The sequence below is a fragment of the Maniola jurtina genome, chromosome 28, assembly GCF_905333055.1.
Source record: "Maniola jurtina chromosome 28, ilManJurt1.1, whole genome shotgun sequence".
NCBI classification, from domain to species: domain Eukaryota; kingdom Metazoa; phylum Arthropoda; class Insecta; order Lepidoptera; family Nymphalidae; genus Maniola; species Maniola jurtina.
This window is the reverse complement of record NC_060056.1, coordinates 2,264,393-2,292,342: the sequence shown is the minus strand read 5'-3', so window position 1 is coordinate 2,292,342 and position 27,950 is coordinate 2,264,393. Positions and strand designations below refer to the sequence as shown.

Sequence of the window (27,950 nt, the reverse complement as noted above, 5' to 3'; positions counted from 1 at the left end):
AATACCACCCTTTCCCCTCCAATTAAGCGTAAAGCTTGTGCCAGGAGTGAGTACGACAATAGTGCAACGGGTGGAGTTTGAACCGCCGACTTTTCGGAATTCAGTCCGCTCCTCAACCTTTGAGCTATCGAGGCTCTTTTAGACACCTTACAACCTGTTTTGTGCACCTTTCATGAAAAAACATGAACTCACCGAATCCCCAGCAGCCGAGCTGAATGTGGTATCCGGGTCAGTTCTGTGAAAGAAAAATGTATATAGAAAGAAAGAATATTAAAATAAAAAAACCGGCCAAGTGTGAGTCAGACTAGCGCACTGGGGGTTCCGTACTCGCGTATTATTTTCGACATTTTGCACGATAAATCAAAAAATATTATGCATAAAAGTAAATAAAAATCTGTTTTAGAATGTACAGGTAAAGCCCTTTCATATGATACCCCATTTGGTACAGTTATCTTACTTTGAAAATTGAAGAGATAGGACAGGCGGACAGACGGACGGATGGACAGACGGACGGACGGATGGACAGACGGACGGACAGACAGACAGACAGACAACAAAGCGATCCTAATAAGGGTTCCCTTTTTCATAAAAATAAAATTTTTCTTCCAGGTGTAATGTAGGAATTGAAATCTTCATAAACCATTATTAAACTTACCTATTATGATAATTAATTATTAAAGTTCCGATTCGCTGTCTGTATAATAGTAAAATAGTAATTAATATACATGTGACGATTGAATAAGAAACTCAAAATCAAAGCATTTTCAAAATTGTCAATGTAAGATAATGTAATCACACTAATATTATAAAGGAGAAAGTTTGTATGTATGTGTGTATGTTTGTTACTGCTTCACGCAAAAACTACTGGACGGATTGGGCTGTGGAGATAGATTATACCCTGGATTAGCACATAGGCTACTTTTTATCTCGGAAAATCAAAGAGTTCCCACGGGAATTTTAAAAGCCTACATCCACGCGAACGAAGTCGCGGGCATCAGCTAGTGGTTGATATAATTGATTTTTTAGATTTGAATAGTATCCTTCGCTCGGTCGGGAAGCCATCGGGCCTAATCTCTCTCCAGTAGTCTCGGATTCCTATTCCATCAGGCTATGAGAGTGAGGGAACAGAGAGTGCACGGTGTTTGGCAATACACTTGTGCACTATAATATCTCCCACGTAGTTGCCTAATTGGGTTAGGAACAGGGGCGGATCTACTTAAAGGCTTTTTGGGCTGCAGCCCAGGGCCCCGCGAATACAGAGGGCCCCCAACCGAACTGAAACCAATAGTAAAAATTATCTAGAATTAATAAAAACCAATCATAAGGTTGGCAACACTACGATCATCAACCCGTGTTTTAAACAGAAAACAGTTTCTTGTCAAAATGGCAATTAGTCTTCAATTAGTTGAGTAATTAGGTAGGGCCCCTAAGCAGTATTAGCCCAGGGCCCCACAAATTCAAGATCCGTCCCTGGTTGGGAAGATTATATTATTACTAGCTTATTCCCTTGACTTTGTCCATGTGGATAACTCAACTTTCAAACTTCTATTTGACCCCCTTAGGAGTTGAATTTTCTTCTTCCTTGATTGGTGGCTTATTGTAGTGCCAACCCAGCACAGTGCACTTCGCCAATGTCGTTGAATTTTCTAAAATCCTTTCTTAGCGGATGTCTACATCATAATAGCTATCTGCATGCCAAAGGAGGTTGGTGAATTTGGAAATCATTTAATTTTAATAACATTTTTCAGAGTATTTTTCTGTGTAAGCCTGATACTTTTAGAAGGTGGGGATCAAAAATGTAATTATTCACAAGCACACATTATAAATAACTGTTACATGGTAATACAAGTGAATATCTTTTTTCTCCCAACTTAATTTATAAATAATAAATACACTTTATTTGCACAACCACAAGAAGGATTACATTAAAGAATACAAAACACAGACAGAGGGAAGATACAAAAGGCGGCCTTATCGCTAATTAGCGATCTCTACCAGGCAACCTTAAAGATTGGAAAGTATAAGGAAAATTAGACTGCAGGTGGTGTGTAATATACTAATAAACATACATTCAAATAACTGATACATACTAATACATAAACCACTATTACATGTATTAAAATATAATATTTATAATACCAATAAAATAGACTAATATTTTATTTGATAGACTTTGACGAAGTTTTTTGTTAGACTGGTTTACTAGACAAGCATGAGAAATTTGATTCCTGAACGTGGGCTTGAGGCTCACGGTTCTGATAGTTTGGGTCTGAAACTCTATAGAATTCGTCAATCTCCTTTCAGCTCAATCCGTTCAGTAGAGATCAGTCAGTCAGTAAACTTTTCCTTTTATATATTTGGATTGGCGATATGACTAATAAAATTTGTATTACTATAAGTAAATAATGCAATAGTTACCTGTCATGTACGTTGCGCACTTGGATCCTGCCATCAGGCAGAATGCAGCGACTGGCAATAGGTTTTGGTGCAGTCTGAAACAATATAAAACATCTTCAAACAAAAAAAAACTCTCTGATCAACAGTAGCTTGCCTCCCTGTAATCGAAATATGCAACTTTTTATCCCGGAAAATCAAACAGCTCCCGCGGGATCTATGAAAATCTAAATCCACACAGACAAAGTCGCGGGCATCCTCTAATCACACTAATATTATAAAGGCGAAAGTGTGTATGTGTGTGTATGTGTGTGTGTGTGTGTATGTTTGTTACTCCTTCACGCTAAAACTACTGGACGGATTGGGCTGAAATTTAGAATGGAGATAGATTATACTCTGGATTAGCACATAGGCTACTTTTTATCCTGGAAAATCAAAGAGTTCCCACGGGATTTTTAAAAAAACTACATCCACGCGAACGAAGTCGCGGGCATCAGCTAGTAAAAAATAATAATAATGTTGATTCAGAGTTTCCTCACACTGGATAACTCTGAGCCTCAATAGCTCAACCGGTAAAGGAGTGGACTGAAAACCGACAGGTCAACGGTTCAAACCCCGTCTGTTGCACTATTGTCGTACCTACTCCTAGCACAAGCCTGACGCTTAGTTGGAGAGGAAAGGGGAATATTAGTCATTTAACATGGCTAATATTCTTTATTATAAAAAAAAAACTCTGTCGTCAAGCTGTTTATCAATTTGACAATGATGCTTGTACTCACAGTCTTCTTCTTGTAAAGCAGCAAGGCCTCTTGGCACTGCAGCTTTTCCTCTTGGCACTGCAGCTTTTCCTCTTGCAGCTTGAGGTAGTTCATCTTAAGCTGCAGCTGCTGGTACTCAAAATCTTTGTCCTGCTCCGAAACCAGCCCTTGCTCAAAGCCAATCTGGAATTAGCAAGAAACAGTTAAAAATTATTTCGCTATAATCCGCCAACAGAAAAATCTGTATGGTCAAACATGCAGTTACAAGCTAAGCACCGCTTACCTCCCCAACCAAGCAATAAAGCCAAGTTCCCAAGCAAGCACTGCCACCACCACTCGCATGCACCACCACACAAGATTTTTAGTAGAGAGTAGTGGAGAGTAATAGAGAACTTGGCTTTATTGCTTGGTTGGGGAGGTAAGCGGTGCTTAGCTTGTAACTGCATGTTTGACCATACAGATTTTTTCTGTTGGCGGATTATAGCAAAATAATTTTTAACTGTTTCTTGCTAAACATGAACTTCCGCAAAGTAACGCCTGATTCTATCCAATACAATCTGGAATTGTTTACAATAACATTTACGAGTTAGTGGTGCTAAGTTTGTTACATATTCCAAGGAATACATGGTGAAATCACTTGGGCAGTGAATAAGCTTCGAAGGCTATGCCAGTAGGTCATGAGTTCAGCGCACCGTCATCAAGATCACCTCGTCGTCACGCGTGCATTCTACCATTTGGGACTGATCTACATTTGATGTTAGTTATGGTATAAAAGTGGAAATGGGCTGGTCATGTTATTCGACTCACAGATAAAAGATGGACAAAGACGATGACTGAATGGCGTGGCCCAGTTGGGAAACGAAAGAGAGGTAGACCTGTAGAAAGCTGGGAAAATGAAATTAAAGAAACGGGAGGTATAAACTGGAAAAGAAAGGCTCTAGACAGGAAGACCTGGAAAAATCTGGAGGAGGCCTTTACTCAATGAGAGGTCCTTAAAATTAAAATGAAAATTATTTTTTTGTCAACCAATTCTTTGTTTAGAAATTTATTAAGGATGAATATAAGGCTTTTTTATTTTTTATTTTGTATTTATGGTATAAAAACTAGGTGAGAGATGTGAAGGGGGGCATTCTGTCGTCACACCTCGACGCAGTTTCTAGTTAGGTTAGGTTAGATTGGCTTTAGGTCCTCATAATGTAAGAGTCTGTATCTAACATTGATCCAGACGTTAGGTGAGGTAAAATTGTAGGAATCTTAGAATAAATTTAGTTAAAACCCATCTTCGTTTCCTTCAAACATCCTTCTGGCTGCCGAATATGTAACTAGTTAGTAATGAAAGATCAAATATTTGATTCCCAGCATCCAGGTTCTGGTATGGATTCGTTTGGTTTTAAGTAAACTAAGGAAAACTACCAAGGTCACTGACATAGCCCAAACTATTAGCAAGCTGAAGTGGCAGTGGGCAGGCCATGCCCGTCGTAGAGGCGATGGCCGTTGGAGCCGGAAAGTCCTTGAGTGGAGACCGCGTTTAAGCAAGCGTAGTGTAGGACGCCCTCCAGCACGATGGACCGACGATATAAAGCGGAAGGCGGGAACTGGCTGGATGAGGAAGGCTGAGGACCAGGTGTGGTGGCGCTCTTTAGGGAAGGCCTATGTCCAACAGTGGACGCCCACAGGCTGATGATGATGATGAAGGAAACTACCACATAGTGAGTTATATGACAAAGAGGAAGTGAGCAGAGTCTTACCGCGTTATCTTCATCTTGAAAAGATACGTCAAAGTTACCACCATTGGCACAGTGATCTAGCTTCCTGCAACAAGGAATAATTGGTCAAATACTAGTCAGATCCACACACAAAGGGTTCTGTACCATTGTATAACAAATAACATGTAAACATGTAATAAAATGTGTGATCTGTATATGCATGTCTTTTAAACAAGTGTACATTAAAAATTTATAACACCCCCGACATGTGAAGGTTACAGTAACTAGAAAAAAGCTGATAACTTTCAAATGACTGAACCGATTTTCTTGGATGATAGCTAAGAACACTCTCGATCAAGCCACCTTTCAAACAAAAAAAAAACTAAATTAAAATCGGTTCATTCGTTTAGGCGCTACGATGCCACAGACAGATACACAGATACACATGTCAAACTTATAACACCCCTTTTTTTGGGCCGAGGGTTAAAAAATGAATTAGCCATTTGAAACATGCCTAACATTCTCTTTTCCCCTCCAACTAAGCGTAAAGCTTGTGCTAGGGGTGGGTACGACAATAGTGCAACGGGAAGGGTTTGAACCGCAGACCTTTTGGATTTCAGTCTGCTCCTATAACCCTTGATCTATTGAGGGTTTGTGTGCGCAATAAAGAATTCTAAATAAAAGTAACAGTTTAATTTGAAAATTATTATTATTTGTTGATAAAGTTGCAAAAGAAATACACATTCTAGGAAAATTTCATCTCTCTGCCTATTATGGTTCACAAGATACAGCCTGCTGACAGACAGATGGACAAACAGACGGCAGAGGCTTTATAATAAGGTAACCTTGGCACCCTTCAGGTATGGAACCCTAAAAATACGCTAAAAATACTCTACTAAACTACTAAAACTAATTAAATTAAAAATGAAGTCTGACAGTTTCAGCTATGACTGTTCCAGTGTCTGTTAGTCTGTTCGTCAGCGGCCTGTATCTCATGAATACATCTACGCATCTATATATCTCTATATAGATGAATATATATCTACGCAGAGAGCTGAAGTTTTCACAGAATATGTATTTGCCGCTATAACAACAAATAACAAAATTGTGTTACATATCTTGTTCGATAGTACAGAACACTTCTTGTATGTGAGTCCAACTCACAATTGACCAGTTCATTAATTATTATGGTTTATAAACATTTATTTTAAATGTGAAACCCTAATCCCTACTTTTGGGTAAGGTCTGACGAAATCACAAACACAATCTTTATGATAAATTATTATACTTTTATTTCATATTTAAATTTATTAACTTTTACATTTGTGTCAAATAAATGTTGTTCCTCTTACGTTAGTATATTTCCGAATGTCGTCGTTTTAAAACCACTCTTACAGGTAACCTCTCCACGTTTATTAGCCACTCCCCTTTTTATCTTATCGTTATCGGCCAATCCAAATTGTACAATGAATAAACTTAGTGACTAATATACAAATCATCAAGCTCGTTTAACAAATCATCTAAGTAATAAAGATGTTTTCATCTTATATATTGATTACAAATATTATCCTTTATTATGCTACAATTCATCAACTAAAAACTATAAGAATTTTATATACAGTACGTTTATCGATCAGATGTTGAACAACTTCAGCCAATCAATGACGCCTTCTAATATGATGTTATGATTTGTTATGATTTGAGTGGCGCCAACTATCTAATCAGTAACTTCTATACGTTTATAGATAATTAAGATGGGCCAAGCTTACAGCTCGGCCATCCTGTTTTAAGCGAGTCTCATCGCTTTTAAAAAAAAAAAATTAAAACTTAAGTAACATGTAAACTTCACAACCAAAATGACAAAGACTTAGTTCAACAAAACAAAAAAAAATTAAGATAGTAATTAATTAAATTAATATTCTTGCTAACCTTAACTAGAAGGAATATACAGTTTTATTGATACATTGGTATTGATTATGATTGCAACTTAATTTTAGAGCACTCGCAGCAACCCTTTCCATCCGATATAATTAGAAAATAGCAGATAAACTCAATTCAATTCCAAACTATTTACCCTCGCAACTTTACCTGCCAGTCTACAGTAGCACTCAAATTTAGCCTTTAATCTAAAATTCATTTTTCTGTTCTCTTCCGCTAATATTAAAATAAAAAGATGCAGACACTCTAAATTTATAAATAATTTTTCAAAAATCATAAAGATATCAAAAATTGCGAGACCAGTAGCAACTAAAGGAGGCCTCCATTTAATCAAAGAAGGTAGGTACATGCATAAAGTCCGAAGTATCAATTATAACTCACAAGCCAATATTTTACAGGAACACTCAATAGAGATTTGGGGATGAGCATGTAAAACTAATTACTAAAAACTACTTTAAAGGGTTTCAAGTATCTCAAAATAAATTGTTAAAAGTTCTGTTCCAACTAGACTCTCCTTCCCACTAAAGAATTATATAAGAAAACTGATGAACTATATTATATAAGTCAATTATACAAATTCAAAATATGTCTATTTGTTAGGAAAATACTATTAAAGTCCGTACATACACGCATCACTTTAAAGCTAAATCTCATAAATATGGTACACAAAACGAACATACCTATTATGCTACAATTACATAAAGCTAGGACTAATTATGGTATGTAAACTACCTAGCTCTACTACATAATGTACTTGCCGAAACTCATACTGGAGGAAAAATCTTTTACAAAGTTTAAAGTTTAATCAAACAGTGTCAAACACCATAGATATCTTAGCTAGATGTAGGTATAGTTTGTTAACGAATATAACGTGTTTTGACTTTTTATATTATTGTATAGTCACCATACCTTTAAAGATTATGTTTTCTTCTATATTTATATTTAGAATCGGGAGCGATTCTTAATATGAATATGTGTAAGTGAACTTCTTGTCCTTTTGATAAAATAAACTCTCTAAACTTAAAGTTAATCGCCGCCAGTTCTCAATTTAAATCACAAAACATTTTCATACACTTTCAACGCAATAGTTTTACGCACATATTTTCTTCTTCCCTTCTTATTGGAAAATCGCGGATTCCGAGCCTTGGCGCGTCTCTCTTCTACCGGGATACATATATGATTGTCCTTATTTCCCTCCAGATCCAAATTTTTAATGACCCTTATCCTAGGGTCTTTTCCCTCCAGATCCAAATTTTTAATGACCCTTATCCTAGGGTCCACCTCCTTCCTCCTATAGGACTTTTTGTCCATAGCCCGTAACCTCGGGGCTTTTCCATCCTTTCCTTCCTTGGGACTTTGTGTCCCTGACCCATACCTAGTTTTGGGTCATCCTTTCCCTCATTTGTTCATTTCCAACATCCTTGGATCCTGCAAACATAAAACACTTTGAGTAGACCGTTCATTTAATTTTGTTTCATAAGCATCCATCATAATACAATCCGACCTAAGAGAAGTAATTTTACTTGGTAACCTAGAAAACCTATTATCATTATTATAATTTAGTTTTCTCCAGTTCCGTACCCCTCGAAGGGTGCCTACGAGACCCTATTTTCTAAACCTCTGCTCTCCGTCCGTCTGTCCGTCTGCACGTGCGTCACGGCCCGAACCGCGAACGGCGTATCGTGAACCGTGATAGATAGAGAGTTGAAAGGAACGTGATTACGGATGTATGAAAATCCTATGCCTGGTTGCTTCCAATTCAAACTTTTTCTTTTAATGCAGATTACGCTTCCCATATTTCTTACAATTACCTATTGTTTTTTTTTCTAGCAAAATCCACATTCTGAAGTACTAATGGACAATGTTAAACAAACGCCAGGGTACAGTAGTTGCGTCACTTGTGCCTCTTAACCATATAATATCTACATGCAAAAAGAATCTTTGATTTATAATTTCACATGATACTTATATATTTTATTTTAGCCATAATATGCACCATATGGCGTACTTTGTCGTTTCGAGTAACATAAGCAGAACTACCAAATTCGACCCTGGGAACGACACAGTCGCGACTCGCCGCCGAATGATACCTATTAGTTTATCATTAATTCCTTTTCATAGAGAAAAGCGATATCAACATAATAGCAGGAAAAAAATGAAATAAATATTCCGTTCGATACATCTCTATTCTCTACGACATCAAAATCTCTATCACAAGCTGATCGATCATAAAGATTAGAAGAAAGTAGGTACCTTATACATTATTTTATATGTTAACCGTAATGACCCGCATCTGTTCGATTTCCCTTTATTCGTTTCGTAAAAGATTCATCCTCGTACGTCCATCATCATCATCATCGTCATCTACATCGTCATCATCATAAGGTCACTGTTGAACATAAACCTTCCCTAGTAAGCACCACACGTACTGTCCTCAGCCTTCCTCATTCAACCCCTGGTTCCTATTGATACAAACCACTAAACCCCCCCCCATCAAACGTGTACCTATCTACATCCATCCATCATACCCAAATGCCGTGCTGGTTGATGTGATGAGCGACAAAGTGTTAACCTCTTCAATACGTCATGGAACTGTAGGAATAGCCATGGAAGACCTCCAAACCGAACGTTGATATTTTGTGTAAGTGGTCCCACGAGTCAAAAAAAATATTCTTGTCCATAAAGGAACAAGCCACGATATAGATTCTTCTATCGGAACTTAAATATTCCAATCACTGCATGTATTCCAACTAATCAGTTTGCTACTGTATATTTGAAGTTGATAATAAATAAAAATGTTAGCTTAATTAAATTCCTATGATAATTCGATTTTTGGTGCATCAACCAGCTTCACCTATTATGTAAAATTAAATATATATATTTTTTTTTAAATTACCGGCTGTACATTTTAAACTAACCTAAGCAAAATATACTTTCTTACTAATAACTTAATCTTAAAAATTTTCAAGAGGATCCTTCCGCCTCAAATTAACTCAATGATAAAAATGAACAGGAAACTTTAAATGTTGTAAAATCCAGCCAATGCTTCGTACCTTGCCTTATTAATCCAATAGGTACTTCTTTGGATTTTGTCAAAACAAAATACTTTTACTTGTTGAGTGTATAATAAATAAATAATGTAATAAATCAATTAACTGTTAAAGCTAATAACTTTTACAGAAAGCGAACCTCATGATATCTCTTATGAGTTTTAAGCGTAAAATTACCACGCCGAAAACAAAACATGAGCTGACAGTATTCTTATTTGATATACGTAATCCAGTAATACTATATCTATCTACATAATTCGTAAATATGTATGTATAGTTTGTAAGTTACTATTTCACTTTATGCTGTTTCAATGCTTTAAGTTATTATTTTTATCTTTGTCTCATTCTATTTTTAAACTTACTATTTCGCTATAATATTTACAAGTAACCTCATCGAAGACTACACGGTCTTCTGATAACCCAACAAGCATTTATCCAACAGCTATCGCTTTCACCCGAACGGAGGTTCCCTGAAATATACTGAGATAACAATACCTAGTCGACACATGGATGTACAAGAGCGGCAACAAGCTATGACCTCCTCTAGTCATAACTATATCTTTATGATTGTAACATTTCAAACAGTGAAAGTATGTATAAACGATTTCGTCCATAGGACATGCGCTCTAAAGAATGTTAATATAATTATCAGCAACTAAAAGCTTGAAGAAACTAATAGGTACAACTTGTCTTTGAAGTATGAAAATATGCACATTTATCAAGTATACCAGTCCATCAAACATTAAAGTACGCATTTATAAAATGATAACTCACTTATTAATCAAGATAACTACCTGTTTATCAAACCTACCCTACCAAATATAAATAACTACTCACCAAATGTAATACTTTATAACTTAAGTAAAAATATGAAACAAATGTGCATCAACCACATACATACACTCTTCAAATTCATCCATTTATCAAAATGTTATATAACATAACCATTCACCAAATCCATTATATACTTAGTTCATTAAATCGTTTAGTCAAACTTTACTCCACTTGCCACGATTGCAAATTTTCCAAAATAATCAGCCGCAAACATTGCAGCTCATCTCACTTGATAATGCATCCCTCCCTCAGAAAAACAGGCATTAGGAATGTCTTTCCAAGACGCGCGAGAGACAGCCACCGTGGCTTTTCGCGAGATTTAATCCAAATTGAACTAATGCCTAAATAAATGATTTAATTAGAGGGCGATTGCTTTTGCAACCTCTAACCGTCCAATCAAACACCGAAAGTATTCAATAATCCGAGACGTAAATAAAAACCCGTCAGAACACCGTATTTATAAAAACAGAGACAAGAAAAAGATTCCTCCTCGCAATAGATCGCGTGACATCCAACAAGTGAATTATCGACTTTATTACACAACTTATCCTCAACATGTTTTACATCATTTCCTACAATTGAAATCTTTCTATTTTAAATACCCTAACTACAACTTCATAATCCAACCAAAAATCAAACTAGATTTATCCCTCGGTCCCACATCTTTAATGCTTTTTTTTTTCTGTTTGGGTAACTAAAACAAAAAAAAAATATATACTCATGTTATAAAACGTTGTCAAAGCTTTCCTGAACGCGCTAAATAAGCAAAAACATAAAATCAGGCGAAATGCCAGACCAGCCGAAAACCCTTCAATGCTTAATCATCCTAAAAAAAAAATTATGATCAATATTCATATTATTATCATGAGATACTACCGGCGCTCCTAAGCGAAATTTATAAGGCACCGCATTTCGATTTTATCAAATAGACTGATCAATTTCGAGAGCACAACAAACGTGGTTTCCTGAGAGTTTTGTTAACTAAATGCATATCGAAACTGAACTATCGCGAAGCGAGTCAAGCGAGCGTGAATTTTTTTTAAAATATATTTCTGGGATAATGTCATGCCACAAACGCGAGCGTAGTGCAAAGATATTTGCCTAAAATTTCTTGCGTACAACAAAGAAAATAGTATTTTGGTAGTAGGTACTTATTATCGCGCCCTGCCCTAAGGGCAGTACTGTAGGTATATTACCATTAAAAAAAAACTTACTCTAATTTTAATAGAACATTTGCCAGGAATTTAACCCGCCAAGCGATGTTATTCCAATAAAAACAAAATCATATTGCATTTAAATGCGGCAGTACACAGTTAATTGCGTGAATACAGGTAAAAAAAAAACCCCGCTGCCCATATACTATACCTACCTACTACTCGTAGTACTCAAATTATTGTGCCAGTATTAAAAGTAAATTAGCTGTTATCTAGCGTGGTAGACTACGGCCTAAACCCTTCTCATTCTGTGAGGAGACACTTGTTGCTCAGTAGTGGGCCGGCCATGGGTTGTTCATGGTGAGCTGTTATCAGCAAAGTTATGTTTGAAACTCAAACATTACGCGTTTCAAGTGGTAAAAATAGATAAATGAAAACATTTCTCCTCACTTTTGTAAAAAAAAACACTTATTTATGCACCCCGTATTTAAAACTATCTGACTACCTACCTACCATAATTTTAAATTTAGTTAAAGAATAACCAGATAAGATAAACCTACTTTTACACCCATTTTAGGATTTATATTTCTCAAAATGCTCAATTTATTAACCCTGGTCACTATTACTTTATTACAACGGATCACCTTCATTTTTATCAATTAACATTTTATATCCCCAATCACTCAGTAACCATTACAAGTAGAGGCGGATTATTTCACTGGCAGGCGTAAAACGAAAAGCTATTTCATGTAACTTTTTCTACCTTATCCCAAAGCGGTTTACAAAAAATAATAATTTCACAAAACAACATTCAAGATGCCCAATGAGTGCTGTGTGATAATATCGCGTCACTGTGTGCTAGAAAAAGGAAAACATCTATCTATACAATGAATGCAGCAAACGATTGAACCTAAATCCAGAAATTCACCTTCCGTAAAACAAAACCACTAGGTATGTGAAAATAAATCCCTATCGTAACTCTTAACCAAACTAATTCGGCACACGATTACAAGTGTGAAGATTGAAATACCACGTTCCGTGAGATATTCACCTGTGAAATCATTTAATGAGAAATAAAACCCCGGCAGGACATAGTAGATACATCCTGAAAACTATTTAAAAGTAACAATAACGCCCATCATTAAGTAAACCACACTTTTTATATTGTTTAACACTATGTTCACTATCTATTCCATTGTACCCACGATACAGGATAACCTAGTGCGGGTACCACCACACAGACACAGGAAAATTGTACAAGACTGTATTTTGTAAATAAACATTTTTCATTTTTCATTGTAAAATAAGCCTTCTAAATACCTCAATGTTATTTAAACCACAATTTGAAGGTCGATCGCATTTGTATAACCAATATACAAGATGAATTATAAACATGTGGGTAATTCTAGGTATCATAACGTTATATAATTTCCATTCCAACTCGGAGCAAAGCTTTTTAACAAAATGATAACTAAATGTAGAACAAACAAAACGAAAACCCACACAAATAAAAATAAAAAAAAAAATTACCATTAATAGCTATCAATAAAAATAAAATCATGGAAAGATCCTACCCGTTTATCCAGAAATCCTTTGATGCCATGACTAGGTACTTTGATATATTGAGGCCCAAATATTGGCCTTGTGCTCCAAAATGTCTGTGGTCTACTAGACCTCCACTTCTTTCTCGTTCCTCTGTATATTTCCACTTGTTTCTCTGAGTCGTGAGCGTGACAAGAAAATATTATATTTTCTTGATGTCCCTCTTCTGACCTTTTGGGTAAGGTCTGACGAAATCACAAACACAATCTTTATGATAAATTATTATACTTTTATTTCATATTTAAATTTATTAACTTTTACATTTGTGTCAAATAAATGTTGTTCCTCTTACGTTAGTATATTTCCGAATGTCGTCGTTTTAAAACCACTCTTACAGGTAACCTCTCCACGTTTATTAGCCACTCCCCTTTTTATCTTATCGTTATCGGCCAATCCAAATTGTACAATGAATAAACTTAGTGACTAATATACAAATCATCAAGCTCGTTTAACAAATCATCTAAGTAATAAAGATGTTTTCATCTTATATATTGATTACAAATATTATCCTTTATTATGCTACAATTCATCAACTAAAAACTATAAGAATTTTATATACAGTACGTTTATCGATCAGATGTTGAACAACTTCAGCCAATCAATGACGCCTTCTAATATGATGTTATGATTTGTTATGATTTGAGTGGCGCCAACTATCTAATCAGTAACTTCTATACGTTTATAGATAATTAAGATGGGCCAAGCTTACACTACTAATATTATAAATGCGAAAGTGTGTATGTTTGTTGGTTTGTTCTACAATCTCAGAGAAATCAACATTTTTGCTTGGATCATGGGTGTACCTCGCTTCAAGGCCTAAAGAACCAACCAAACAACCATAGGCTACCATGAACAGTTCCCAAAGGATTATAGACAAACCTAAATCCGTGCGGACAAAGTTGTGGGCATATACTTGTCCATACTAATGTTATAAATGCGAAAGTGTGTCTGTCTGTCTGTCTGCTACGTTTTCAGGGCCCAACCACTGAACCGATTTTAATGAAATTTGGTACAGACTTGGGATACATCCCGGGGAAGGACACGGGCTACTTTTTATCCCGGAAAATTGAAGAGTTCTTACGGGATTTAAAAAAAATCGAAATCAAAGCGGGCGAAGCCGCGGGCACCCTCTAGTAAATAATATGTTTAGGTGTTCAAATTGCACTGTTTGGTTTATACTCTAAATTTAGTATTGTATAAAATAAACAAGTCACTAGTTACATTGTATTATTTTATCAGTAACTAGCTGATACCCGCGACTTCGTTCGCGTGGATGTAGGTTTTTTAATATTCCCGTGGGAACTCTTTGATTTTCCGGGATAAAAAGTAGCCTATGTGCTAATCCAGGGTATAATCTATCTCCATTCTAAATTTCAGCCCAATCCGTCCAGTAGTTTTTGCGTGAAGGAGTAACAAACATACACACACACAGATACAAACTTTCTCCTTTATAATATTAGTGTGATAGTGTGATGTGATCACTTCATAGAATAGAATCAAATAAAGTCGCAATACAAGTTTTGCATAATTCACTTTCGAATAAATGCGAATTTCAATGGAATTTTCGCCATCATCCAGAACATTTTACGAGGAAGGCGATATGAAATTCACATTTAGTTTCTAGAAGATAAGCGTAGGGCAGGTCAGCCTATGGAAGAAAAGTACCCTTATTTTTCGTAACAAACCGTCATAATTTCACAACACAGTAGTTCACTAATTCACCGATTTTACATCGTTGTTAACGTGGTATTTAACGAAAATACGATCTTCTAAAACAAATATTGTCTATTTACCAAAAACACTAAGCAAAAACATTGAAAAATCCTCAAAAATCCAAGTTTGAAAAGATCGAACTTACTCCTTGGTGGAAGTTGTCATCGACGAAATATACTTGTTTAACAGCATGACGCCGCAAGTCAATGAAACTAAATCGATAAACACTTTCCAATTAACCGAAAAACCGCACAATTTCCAGACTCCAGTACAAATTTATATTATTTAGAGAAAATCTTCAACAAGATATCGAAAACGTGCACTGGCAGACATTTAAAATTCAAAGAATAGCAAAAATTTAACTCTTCAACAGGGTTGCCAACCAAAAAAAAAGATTCCTCGTACATGTGTAGCTGAAAATCTCGTATATTGACTTTCAAACCTCGTACATTAAAATTTATTAAGGGCCAATATACCCCTGAGAATTACCGATAATTTTGCTTGACGGGTTTTCAGCCTTAATATGAAAATAATCGTTCGAAACTTTACAGATAGATTATTTAGTGAATTCTCGTAAATTAAAAATATATGGAAACAAATAAAATTACAGTTTTATTATCATCGTGAAATCTGCAACACATGAAATTAATAATATCAATAAGTAATGAGTTGTTAAAAATAATTCAGGAAGGAGATTTCACAGGTTTTGACTAAGACCATTCATATGATGCGGATTAAATATTCTTTGGTAGTGAATCGAATTAATTATCTTGTCACAGCATAAATAATGATAACTTTATCATTTGCATGACTCTGTAAAATGAAGTACCTATACTATTGAAATTAACTTGCAAACATAACTACAGATGGCGATATAACAGTATTCAATACTGATGTTAAAGAAGGATGCTCATTATGAAATAATAATGAATCAATAGATGTCAGGCTAATATCGCTGAAACAAAAATATCTTTTTTGGTTGGATCGGAGCTTCCCAATATCGTGTTATTTTTTATACTCTACTCACTACTACATAATCCATTAAAAAAAATCGCATGGCCATAATGTTATCAAAATCTCGTACATAATTGTACGAGGTTGATAGCGTCCTCGTACCTCGTACGGAAGACCACAAATCTCGTATTTGTACGAGGAACCTCGTACGGTTGGCAACCCTGCTCTTCAAGCGCTTAGCTTAATGCAGAATGTAACATATACCAAAAACCCCGTGATTTTGTGGCAAAGTTTTTGAAGCGCTGTAAGCGATGTCCGGATCAAATTAGCGATAATATGATTGGATAACATTTGACACATAAACCTCAAGTGAACCTCAAATGCTGGACTTCGTCTGTGATGGCGTTTGCTGGCGCGCGTGCTGTGCTTGTTTGGAGTGTTTTTTTTTGTTAAGAGTGGCTGGTTTTTGTGTTAGTCGGTGTTTTTTGGTGGTGGAACTGACTGGGAAGCGCTCTAAAGCGGCGCCGCGCGTATGTCGGCGGGCGCCGGCGCAGACGGAGTCCATACTTGTATAAATTCAATAACTTGAAAATATCACAAACTTGACATTGGCTAATCAGAGTAAAGCCAGATTTAAAGAAAAAAAAAACCTCAAATGCTTAAAAAATTGGACACTGCAAAAAAATGATTTTAATTGGTAATGGGTAACTTTAGAAACGTAAATATACGTGAACCGAAACGTTTCAATTAAAATTGTGCAAAAAATAGGTCAAGTGCGAGTCCGACTAGCACAGAAAGAGTTCTGTACTATCGTACTATAAATAATTCTTTTGGATTTTTTTTAAATTTCATGGCGGCAATTTTGAAATTTTTAGTATTTTTTAACCCCCGACCCAAAAAGAGGGGTGTTATAAGTTTGACGTGTGTATCTGTGTATCTGTCTGTGGCATCGTAGCGCCTAAACAAATGAACCGATTTTAATTTACTTTTTTTTGTTTGAAAGGTGGCTTGATCGAGAGTGTTCTTAGCTATAATCCAAAAAAATTGGTTCAGCCGTTTAAGAGTTATCAGCTCTTTTCTAGTTTTCTTGTAGAAAAGAAGGTTAGATAACCGTTAGGTTCATAATATTGTGTCAATTGACAAATGTCAAGCTGTCAAGATGGACGTTGCCTAAATACATAATTATTTATTTGAAAATGATGTTTTGGAAAACTCAGATACTTTAGATCGTAGGCGCGGAATAGTCCAAGAAAATCAGTTCAGCCGTTTGAAAGTTATCAGGTATTTTCGGTCTTTTCTAGTTACTGTAACCTTCACTTGTCGGGGGTGTTATAAATTTTTAATTTACACTTGTTACTATAGTATAGCGGCAATAGAAACACATTCTGTGAAAATTTCAGGTCTCTTATTATGGTTTACGAAATACAGTCCGCTGACAGACGGACGGACAGCGGAGTCTTAATAATAGGCAGTTGGCACTCTTCGGGCACGCAACCGTACGAATTAAGCTACAAGTGTAAATTAAAAATTTATAACACCCCCGACGATCCAAAGTATTTGAGTTTTCCAAAACATCATTTTCAAATAAATAATTATGTATTTAGGCAACGTCCATCTTGACAGCTTGACATTTGTCTATTGACATAATATTATGAACCTAACGGTTATCTAACCTTCTTTTCTACAAGAAAACTAGAAAAGAGCTGATAACTCTTAAACGGCTGAACCAATTTTTTTAGATTATATAGCTAAGAACACTCTCGATCAAGCCACCTTTCAAACAAAAAAAAACTAAATTAAAATCGGTTCATTCGTTTAGGCGCTACGATGCCACAGACAGATACACAGATACACAGATACACAGATACACACGTCAAACTTATAACACCCCTCTTTTTGGGTCGGGGTTAAAAACGATCCCAGTTAATACTTAATGCATTTCACAAAAGAAGTTAAAACATTTAGTTATTTTATAATGGTAAACTACACATCGTGCATCGGCCCTAACTCCTAATTCCTCAGGTTGCTGGGCTGTTATGGGCATTATCCTACCTTATTACATACTTTCTAGTGATAGATAGATTTTTTTTTCTCTCTCGTCTGGCTTTACACTGATTAGCCAATGTCAAGTTTGTAGTTATTCACAAATTAGGGAAACTATATGTATAAGTGTAGACTTCGTCTGTGCCGGCGCCCGCCGACATACACGCGGCGCCCCTTTAGAGCGCTTCCCAGTCAGTTCCACCACCAATAAACACCAGCAGAACACAAAAACCGGCCACTTCTAACAAAAAAAAAACACTCCAAAAAGTCACAACACGCGCGCCAGCAAACGCCACCACAGACGAAGTCCTGATAGATAGATATACTTATAGATAAATGAGTAAAGTTGGAAAGAGTTGCTCTAAAGAGTTTTTTGACCACATTCCACCCTCCTTTTTCTACAACCGCACCCCTCGCCACCGTAAGCAATTTCACCCTCACCACTTGGGTGCCTGGTGCACATCGACCGCCCGTTATGCCAGATCCTTTTTCGACGCACGTGGAAACTGCGGCATCAACTGCCGACGGTGTTCCCATTAGATCACAACATGGGGTTATTCAAGGGGCGGACCAACAAATTCCTGGAAGGCCGGCAACACATTGGTTCCTATGGTGCTGCAAATGTTCATGGGCGACGGTAATCATTTAACATCAGGTGACCAGCCTGCTGTTAAATGATTACGACTGACTGACAACCTTAAGAATATATCGTCGTCTTAGAGTGAAAACCTCGGGAATGCATTTTTGCTCATTTTATTGCGTTTCTAGCAAGAAAACCTCGCAACGCACATCCTAATCTGACTAATTTGTTCATTCGATACTCGTAACGCCATCTAGACATTATGAGAAACTCGTAAATACTCGCTTCTGTTAGTTACAGCACGCAGTTTTTTCTTCCTCCTGAAAAGTTACTTCTTTTACACTTACGAGGTTTTCACTCTAAGCCGTCGATATCGGGAATTGAGTGGGTGAGGAAGGCAGAGGATCGTGTGTGGTGGCGCGCTCTTGGGAAGGCCTATGTCCAGCAGTGGACGCAAACAGGCTGATCGATTGACCAGCCTGCTCGTTTGCTTGCTATTTTTTTGAAAAGTACTCACAGGCTGGTACGTTCCCGGCTGCTCACGCTGTCGTTGTCGTTACGGTACGCGTACGAGCTATTGTCGTTCCGGTAGCCACCTGTTTCCGCTCCGTAGTTGTTGTTTTTGTTGTTGTTGTATCTTTTCTCTCTAGGCTGCGACTGCCGAGAGTCGTTTTTCTGTTTTGGACAAAGTTTTTATGATTTTACTTAGAAAGGCTGAGATCTATAGAATGCACTTTGACTTTGCTCAGACTTAACAGGGCACTCTCTGTCACTAACTCCATACAATCGTAGTTCCAATTTCATTTGAATATTAAGCAACCAAAGTCCATGAAATTTTGCAGACATATTCTAGAAACTAATATCTATGCCCGTGGTGTTTTAGATTTTTCTAAAAATATGTAGTTTCAAAATTACAGGAGCTCAAAATTTGTATGGGAATTAAGACCGCGTAACTTTAAACCGAACGTTGTAACAGAAATCTGGAAAACCACAGGCATAGATATTAGTTTCTAGTATATGTCTGCAAAATTTCATGGACTTTGGTTGCTTAATATTCAAATGAAATTGGAACTACATTTGTACAGAGCTAGTAACGGAGAGACCCCTCTTAAGGCACTGTTAAAAAGAGACAGCGTTATACGACTGGCATAAATCTGTCTCGTTTTAACTGAAACCTATGTCTAAGCAAAGTCAAAGTCATAGTCAATTCTATAGATTTCAACTTTAGTTTAGGGCGAAACACTAGTAATTTACCTTATGCGCTATGTGTATATTCAAATTAAGAGGGTCGGTCCTGTTAAGCTTCATCATCGCCAGCTTTGCTTCACTAAAACAAAAAAATATAAGATTTTAAAAATGCAACAGTAGTGCTATCCTGTTCAAAATATTTTCTGTGGAAAGGGACAGCTAATTTTTAAACGTAAGCACATCTCCATAATATTATATAATACGAAAGTATGTCTGCCTGTCTATCACCTAATTTTTTATGATCCACTAGCCGATGCCCGCGACTTCGCCCGCGTGGATTTAGGTTTTTCGAAATCCCGTGGGAACTCTTTGATTTTCAGGGATAAAAAGTAGCCTATGTGCTAATCCAGGATATTATCTATCTCCATTCCAAATTTCAGCCAAATCCGTCCCATAGTTTTTACGTGAAGGAGTAACAAACATATACACACACACACACACACACACACACACACACACACACATACAAACCTTCGCCTATAAAATATTAGTGTGATACATTTAACAGATTTTGACAAAAGGTTTTTTGTTCCAGAAACCCAATATATACTGGATATTACAGGATATTATCTATCCCCAGTCCTCAGTCAAATCCGTCTAGTACCTAGTTTTTGCGTGAAGGAGTAACAAACATACACACACACACACATACTTTCACCTTTATAATATTAGTGTGAAGTGTGATTTATTTCAGTACACTCATGTCCGCCTCTTTAGTAAGAGAAAGGAGTAGAAGGTTCTGCCTTACCTGGGCGACTCGTAAGATACTAGACCGTATCTCTTCTGAGGATCCTTGCTGAGGTGGACCTGCACCAGGTTACCGTACGCAGCGAACGCATTGCGTAGACCCTCTTCGTTTATAGCTTTGGGTATGTTCGTGATGTATAGCTTGCAGTGGTCGAGCTGCACGCCGCCGCTGTTGGCAAAAAGTAAAGTGTAAATTAAAAATTTATAACACCCCCCACAAGTGAAGGCTACAGTAACTAGAAAAGAGCTGATAACTTTCAAACGGCTGAACCGATTTTCTTGGATTATAGCTAAGAACACTCTCGATCAAGCCATCTTTCAAACAAAAAAAATAAATTAAAATCAGTTCATTAGTTTAGGAGCTATGATGCCACAGACAGATACACCATCCATACTTAATTTAATAAATGCGAAAGTGTGTCTGTCTGTCTGCTACGTTTTCACGGCCCAACCGCTGAACCGATTTTAATGAAATTTGGGACAGACATGGGATATATCCCAGGGATACATAGGCTACTTTTCATCCCGGAAAATCAAAGAGTTCCTACGGGATTTTAAAAACCCGAAATCCACGCGGGCGAAGCCGCGGGCATTCCCTAGTTTATAATGATATTAAGTGTAGATAGCTTACCTAACTTCATCGTCAGGGTACTGAGCGTCGTATGTGTTGTCGTAATCCTCTTTCATAGGGTCCCAATCCTGGGGCATGCTGTGGCGACCCCGTGACGTCATCTCTGCACAAACGAACAGTTCCTTGAATGAATGAATGAATGAATATACAATTCTTTGCAATTAGGCATTGTAAGGTCTACATCTCCTGAGGATGCTCCGGTGTCGGGGCGAAACGTGCGTCGAGTGGTGTTGGGACTTGTGTGGTGCTGCGTGGTGGTGGTGCGTGCAGCTTGCTTGGTGGCTGGCTTTTCCTACATGTTTATCAGTGGGAGGGCGGGCGTTTAGCATGTCGCATGCTGCATGTTGCACCATACATATTTCTTTGGTTTGGCGGATTATAGCAAATTAAGCTTTTGGTTCCTTGTATATCATGGACTTCCGAAAAATAACGCCTGCTTCTATAATACATTTGAATGAATATACTTTTATTGTACACCATAAAATTAGTAGGTACAGAAAAATCACATACAAAGGACAGCAAAATATAGGCAGGTACAATTTGGCGGCCTTAACGCTACCTAGCGATCTCTTCCAGGTAACCAAATATTTCTTTTGTACTGGACATCGATTTATTACCAAAGAACTGATTTACAACAGTTAAAACCGTAAAAAACCCGGCCAAATGCGAGTCGGACTCGCGTACCGAGGGTTCCGTACTCGGGTATTTTTTCCGACATTTTGCACGATAAATCAAAAACTATTACGCATAAAATTAAATAAAAATCAGTTTTAGAATGTAAAGGTGAAGCCCTTTCATATGATTCCCCGTTTGGTATAGTTATCTTACTCTGATTATTGAAAATATCTACTAATTATTTCTTCATGAACACTTTTTTTTTTTTGATATAATCACAAATTCACGGTTTTCGGATGTTTTTCTTTACTTGTGCTATAAGACCTACGTACCTGCCAAATTTCATGATTCTAGGTCAAACGGAAGTACCCTATAGGTTTTCTTGACAGACACGATGAACAGACAGACAGACAACAAAGTGATTCTATAAGGGTTCAGTTTTTCCTTTTCAGGTACGGAACCCTAAAAAAAATGCGTACCTAATGCCTTACGCTACGCAAATACATCTCTTATTTACAAAAATACGCACTGATGTTTTACTAGTCATCAGCAAGGATACAAGCTAACACTCCTTTACTATTTCTATATTTATTTTAAATTCCGTGATCACTACTCTATTTCGTGCGTTTCACTTAGTGCTTAGCTAAGACTGAAATCTGCCTGGAAAGGTCTAGGCTTATTACGCAAAATCTAGACATACGCATGCGCGAAATAGACGATCGATTAAGCCCCAGTAGGGGTTTGGAATTTTATACTTTCTAAATTTCTGGTCTGATCTGGTGTGAGGCTTCGGCCGTGGTTAGTTACCACCCCATCGGCAAAGCCGTGCCGCCAAGCGATTTAGCGTTCCGGTACGATGCCGGGTAGAAACTAAAGGGGTATGGGTTTAATAAAAACTGCCCATGGTTAGCCCATTTCCATCTTATACTGCATCATCACTTACCACCTGGTGATGTTGCAGTCAAGGGCTAACTTGTATCTGAATGATAATAAAAAAACTCCATGTAAGACACACTGCATATTATACAGTGAATACTCCCACCATAACTTGATTAAAGATTAATAAATAACCTAATCGCATGTACACAACTGGCTAGACAAACCATTCATCATTGCCAAAGTTTTACATAGATTAGACTTTTGTCTAGATTCAAATAACAATTTACAGAGTTTAGTTTTAATCATTCTTTTTCATCTTTTTTGAAAATGATGCCTTTTCGAGTTCATTAACTTATCAATGCAGTCTCCTACCGAGTGTTGACACAAAAGAACACTTAGCCGGTTTTTTTTTAGGACAGCCTATGCCACTTATTGGAAGACTCAACCACTTTTTGGAAATTCTAGCATCTCTTTGTATATTTTATTTCATACAAAAGTAGGTATAATAATATCTGACAAATCTATAAAATAAACTTAAATCTAAATGAAAACTAAAAAAAATATTAAATCTAAAACCTCATCGAGACCACCCCAGCAAGGCTTTGCACCCAAGATGCTGGCAGCATTACCTCTTTGGATGGTCAAACTAATTCTTTGCCCAAGGCTCTCGAGTTCTTGGTTGACTCGATAACCCTTTTCGAAATGGGTTTGGGTAACTTTGTATGGAGCAGTGGTGCCTTTTTTTTTTGTTGCGGCCACTGATGGTATTTGTGTTATTTTATAGTGCTACTTTAAACATTGTAATGATAGTAAATAATGTTGCTCTAAGTGACATCGGGGCTGAGATATTTGAATTTGAAAAATTAAACTTGAAGCATGAAACCCGATTTCAAATGCACTTTCTAACTGAATAATATCTTTAAATATGTAGATATGACAATGCATAGGATGTATAAAGATAAAATGACCTTATTTTGAGCTAAAAAAAACCCCCACTTGATGGAGAAACGAGCCACAGGGAGCCACTGGATTCGGTTGGCGCAAGCCCGTAACGTGTGGAAGTCCCTACAAGAAACTTATATGAAGCAGTGACCTCTATTGGTTGATAATGATGATGATGATGAGAGTATGTAGTCCCTATGATCTCCAGGTTATATACCTAAACAAAGTAAATTCTTCTCTGCGCGACCGTAGGTAGACGAACCCTGCGCTGTGATTGGCTATGAAACGCGATGCGCCTCCATTTGTATTTTGGGAGAAGTTCTATGGACAGTCCTAAACCACTACACAAAAGCCGGTTGAAGATTTGGCTAGAGATCCCAGAGCCAAATTGACTCGACGCTACACCGAAGATGTCCCGGACGTCAGCCTATATGAGATTAGTATGGCTCTCAAGCAACTCAAGAACAACAAGGCACCAGGTGTTGATGGAATCACAGCAGAACTCCTGAAAACAGATGGAAAACCATTACATAGGTCTTCCAGCGCTTGTATACCTAGTCCTGCCATCCACGAGGGCATAACGCCAGAGGCATGGCACAGAAGCGTAATGGTTCTGTTCTTTAAAAAGGGAGATACTACCTTGTTAAAGAATTAAAGACCCATATCCCTGCTGAGCCATGTCTACAAGTTGTTCTCGAAAGTTATCACGAATCGTCTCGCTCGTAGGTTTCCAGCCTCCCGAACAAGCCGTATTCCGAATAGGCTTCAGTACCATAGATCACACCCACACCGTTACGGCAGGTTATACAGAATACCGGAAGAGGATATCGAACCATAACCTAGAGGCATCCTGTGTTTTGGCTCTGACCCCACCATGGGAACTGGACGCTATGACACTGGCTTGTGTGTACCAGAGTAGGGTGGATGCCCTTCGACTGGTGGAACACCCGTGCGACGGAAGTAGATGGGTGGCAGCTATTAGCGCAGATCGAGTTCCTTTTCCATTGGCAGAGGAGGCTCGAGTCACCCACAGCCGGTCACAAGACGATTGAGGCTATCCGTTCTACCCTCGCGGAGTGGATGAAGAGGAAGCACGGACCACTCACGTTTCACCTTGTACAGGTTCTTACGAGGTTCGGGTGCTTTGGGAAATACCTGGGCAAGGTGGTGTGAAGAGAGCCAAGAGAGGATTGTCACCATCGTGGTAGTGCTTCAGACACGGCACAGTATACGCTGTCTGAGTGCCCGGCATAAGCGGAGCCGCACCAATCGCTGGTGGAAATTATGGGGCAAGACGTCGTGGCCAAATCCATGGTGGACAGTGAGAGGGCTTGAAAACCGATGGTCTCCTACAGCGAGGAAGTAATGACGCAGAAGGAGGCAGTAGAGAGGTTGAGAGTGGAAGCCAAAAACTCTCATCCCATGCACCGCAGGAGAATCGGGCGCAGGCAAGCAGCGCATGACCGTCGCTTGTACCCTTGAATAAGATCTCTAGGTAATAGGCACGGAGAGTGTTACTCGTGGAAGAGTATGTCTTTGAGTTGGAAGGCAAGCCTTTGTTCCCGGCGAGCTTTAAACTGTGCGTTAGGGATCCCTTTTAGTGCCAGAGCGAGGCCTGCTTTGGCGGGTGCCGTTAGCTAGGTTGCAGTTGAATACATGCGTGTCCCTATGCCCAGCAACAACGGACGAGATGGAAAACCGTGGGGTTTTAGTCGATAAGCGTCCGAAATAACCACTCTTACCTCTCCGAGCGCAGTATTATCCATGAGGATTTTCCTATGTAAGAAAAGGTTATACAGAAGACTGAAGATCATAATCGACCACTTTGCTTACCGTTTGCGGACTATGAGAAAGCCTTCGATTCAGTGGAAACTAAGGCTGTATTGAGGTTGCCACAGAGATGTCCGATCGGCTACTAATATATCCAAGTGCTGAAGTGCTTGCACGAATAGGCCACCATTATATCAGTTCGTATACCAGACTACGAGGCTTATCCAATTGCAACAGGGAGAAGTAATCTTCCCGAAGCTCTTTTTCGCTTCTTTGGAAGAAGTCTTTAAGCTTCTGGGTTGGAACAGGCTTGACATTGACAAAATGACATTAATGACCTCAGCAGAATTTCTCAACATTTGGGTCTAAAAATAAACGTGAGGAGGACGAAAATCACGTCCAATGCTCTTGTCTCGTCCAGTAATTGTTACGAGCTCTGCAAATTGTAGATAAGTATGTATACCTAGGACGAACAATCGCGCTATGTATGTCAAGGCTGGAGAAAGAGTTTGCTAAACATGTTGTGAAGCTGAAGTGGGGGTCCCAACTTCCCAAGATGCGACCTCCGGCGTCGGAGTACCTTCTCCCCCCCCCCCCCCCCCCCCCCCCCCAACCCCGCCACTAAGTGGACAGACGACATCAAACAAGTCATAGGGAGCCTCTGGATTCGGGTGGCGCATAACCGTGGCGCGTGGAAGTCCTAACAAGAGACCAATGTCCAGCAGTGGGCGTCTATCGGTTGATAATGATGATGATGATGATGCATTTTGGTGTGGGCATTGCTTGTGAGTTAAAAAAAAGCATTTTTTACTACTTTTAATGCGAACAATTACAAAAAGACATTGGGTGTAATCAATGGAATTTAACATATTGAAGATGGAATATCTCTGCCCCGATTTGATTTAGCCATATGTATTATATTACATTTTTTGTTTGTTTTTTGCCGCTCTGTCATAAAGTACCAGTTTTATCGGTGGCCGCAATCCTAAAAAAAGGCACCAATTTTACCCAAACCCCTTTCTCAAAAAGAGCTCAAGCCGCTGGCCCTAAGGTCTATTTGTTTATTTAACCCCTCTTGATTTTCAAAATTTCACTCAAATGATTGAGTCAGTTAATAGTTAAGAATAGTTTTTCTAACAGTCAAGAACTTAGCCTTGGTGAACTCATGTCTACTCATGTACAAATTACGAAAAACTTTCTCTGGATCTGGACTTTAAGTGCCAGAAGCGTCATGTTCATGGAAGTGGTAAATAACCTCAGAAATGAGCAATACGACGCCGAAAGCGAGCGCATGTTAAAAGCCAAATAACTATCTATTTTCTGTTCTTACAGCTTTTTCCACATGGGGAGGAATTTATATTCAAAGAATGAAATCGGATTGATCTGGGATAATATAAATATAACATTGCTTTGTAAGAAACGAATTATATCAAGGTCAATTTGCCCAAAACTCGTTTACCCAACATTTTTTGTTCTGTAATTTAAATTGTGCCGGTTCCGTTTGTTCTTTGTTCTTTGTATGCTCCACATGCTATGTCAAAATACCAATCTGTTTTTGATGAAAAACTAATAGTTTATTAGGGGAGTAATTTAACAAATATGTTTGTAAAATAATAATTTTTACTTACCGATAAAATTATAATACCTAAAAGCCTGAAGCCTCTAAAAACAATTTAAAACGCCGTAAACAAAATAAAAGGTAACAAATAATGGAAACCCAGCACCAGCGTTTTTTTTCTAAAAAAATTTTTTTTTTACAGCATACATGGCATACAGCGTTCAATGTTACCATGCCAAAAATGTTAGGTAGGCTAGGTCTACACGAGTGACGAAATATGAACTAAATCGATACAATATCGATTCAATTCGTATATCATGATGACCTTTTAGATATCCATATTGAATATGTATTAAGTAGTATATACATGTTTTATATTCTACCTATTACCAAGCTTATTCAACAGCATAATATTACATATGACATGAGTAAACGTAGCATATTCAATAAGATAGATCGGCGACATTAAAAAGCTTGTTGGGAAACTAGGTTGAATGAAGAAGACTGAGAACTAAGTGTAGCCCACCGACCTAATTATCTAATAAATCGATGGTGTAGTCATTGGTGAATGGTGACAAAACGTCATGTGCTACGGTACCAGAATCCAAATAGCGTGAGCGTTCCTATGTTCACATTCTATTTCCACATGACGATGGTCACGATTATATATTGTATATAAATAGTATGGATTGCGCTAAAGAGGATATGCGTATACAAGGGGTAGATGACACGTTGATGGATGACAGAAGAGAATGGAAGAGGAAGATATGTTGTGCCTACCCTACGTAGTTAGCATGGGATAAGGGCTGGAAGAAGACAGTATCGATAAGATCA

At 37.8% G+C, this 27,950-nt stretch overlaps 1 protein-coding gene across 3 annotated transcripts in view; it reads right to left on the bottom strand.

The window, feature by feature from the left end:
* LOC123879657 overlaps positions 1-27,242 on the bottom strand; it is a 62,065-nt gene extending 34,823 nt beyond the window's left edge. Inside the window, exons 1-10 of one of the 3 annotated variants that reach the window (XM_045927489.1) lie at positions 27,187-27,242; positions 21,353-21,455; positions 20,723-20,890; positions 19,981-20,053; positions 19,244-19,401; positions 4,901-4,964; positions 3,174-3,335; positions 2,419-2,492; positions 656-694; positions 193-235 (exon numbers count right to left, since the gene is read on the bottom strand). In XM_045927489.1, the coding sequence (XP_045783445.1) occupies positions 193-235; positions 656-694; positions 2,419-2,492; positions 3,174-3,335; positions 4,901-4,964; positions 19,244-19,401; positions 19,981-20,053; positions 20,723-20,890; positions 21,353-21,453 (882 nt within the window). In that variant the 5' untranslated portion in view covers positions 21,454-21,455; positions 27,187-27,242. Of the gene's footprint in view, positions 1-192; positions 236-655; positions 695-2,418; positions 2,493-3,173; positions 3,336-4,900; positions 4,965-15,294; positions 15,493-19,243; positions 19,402-19,980; positions 20,054-20,722; positions 20,891-21,352; positions 21,475-27,186 lie in introns of those variants that run through there. The other 2 variants (XM_045927491.1, XM_045927490.1) reach the window with 2 other exon arrangements.
* Between the last annotated feature and the right edge of the window lie 708 nt (positions 27,243-27,950).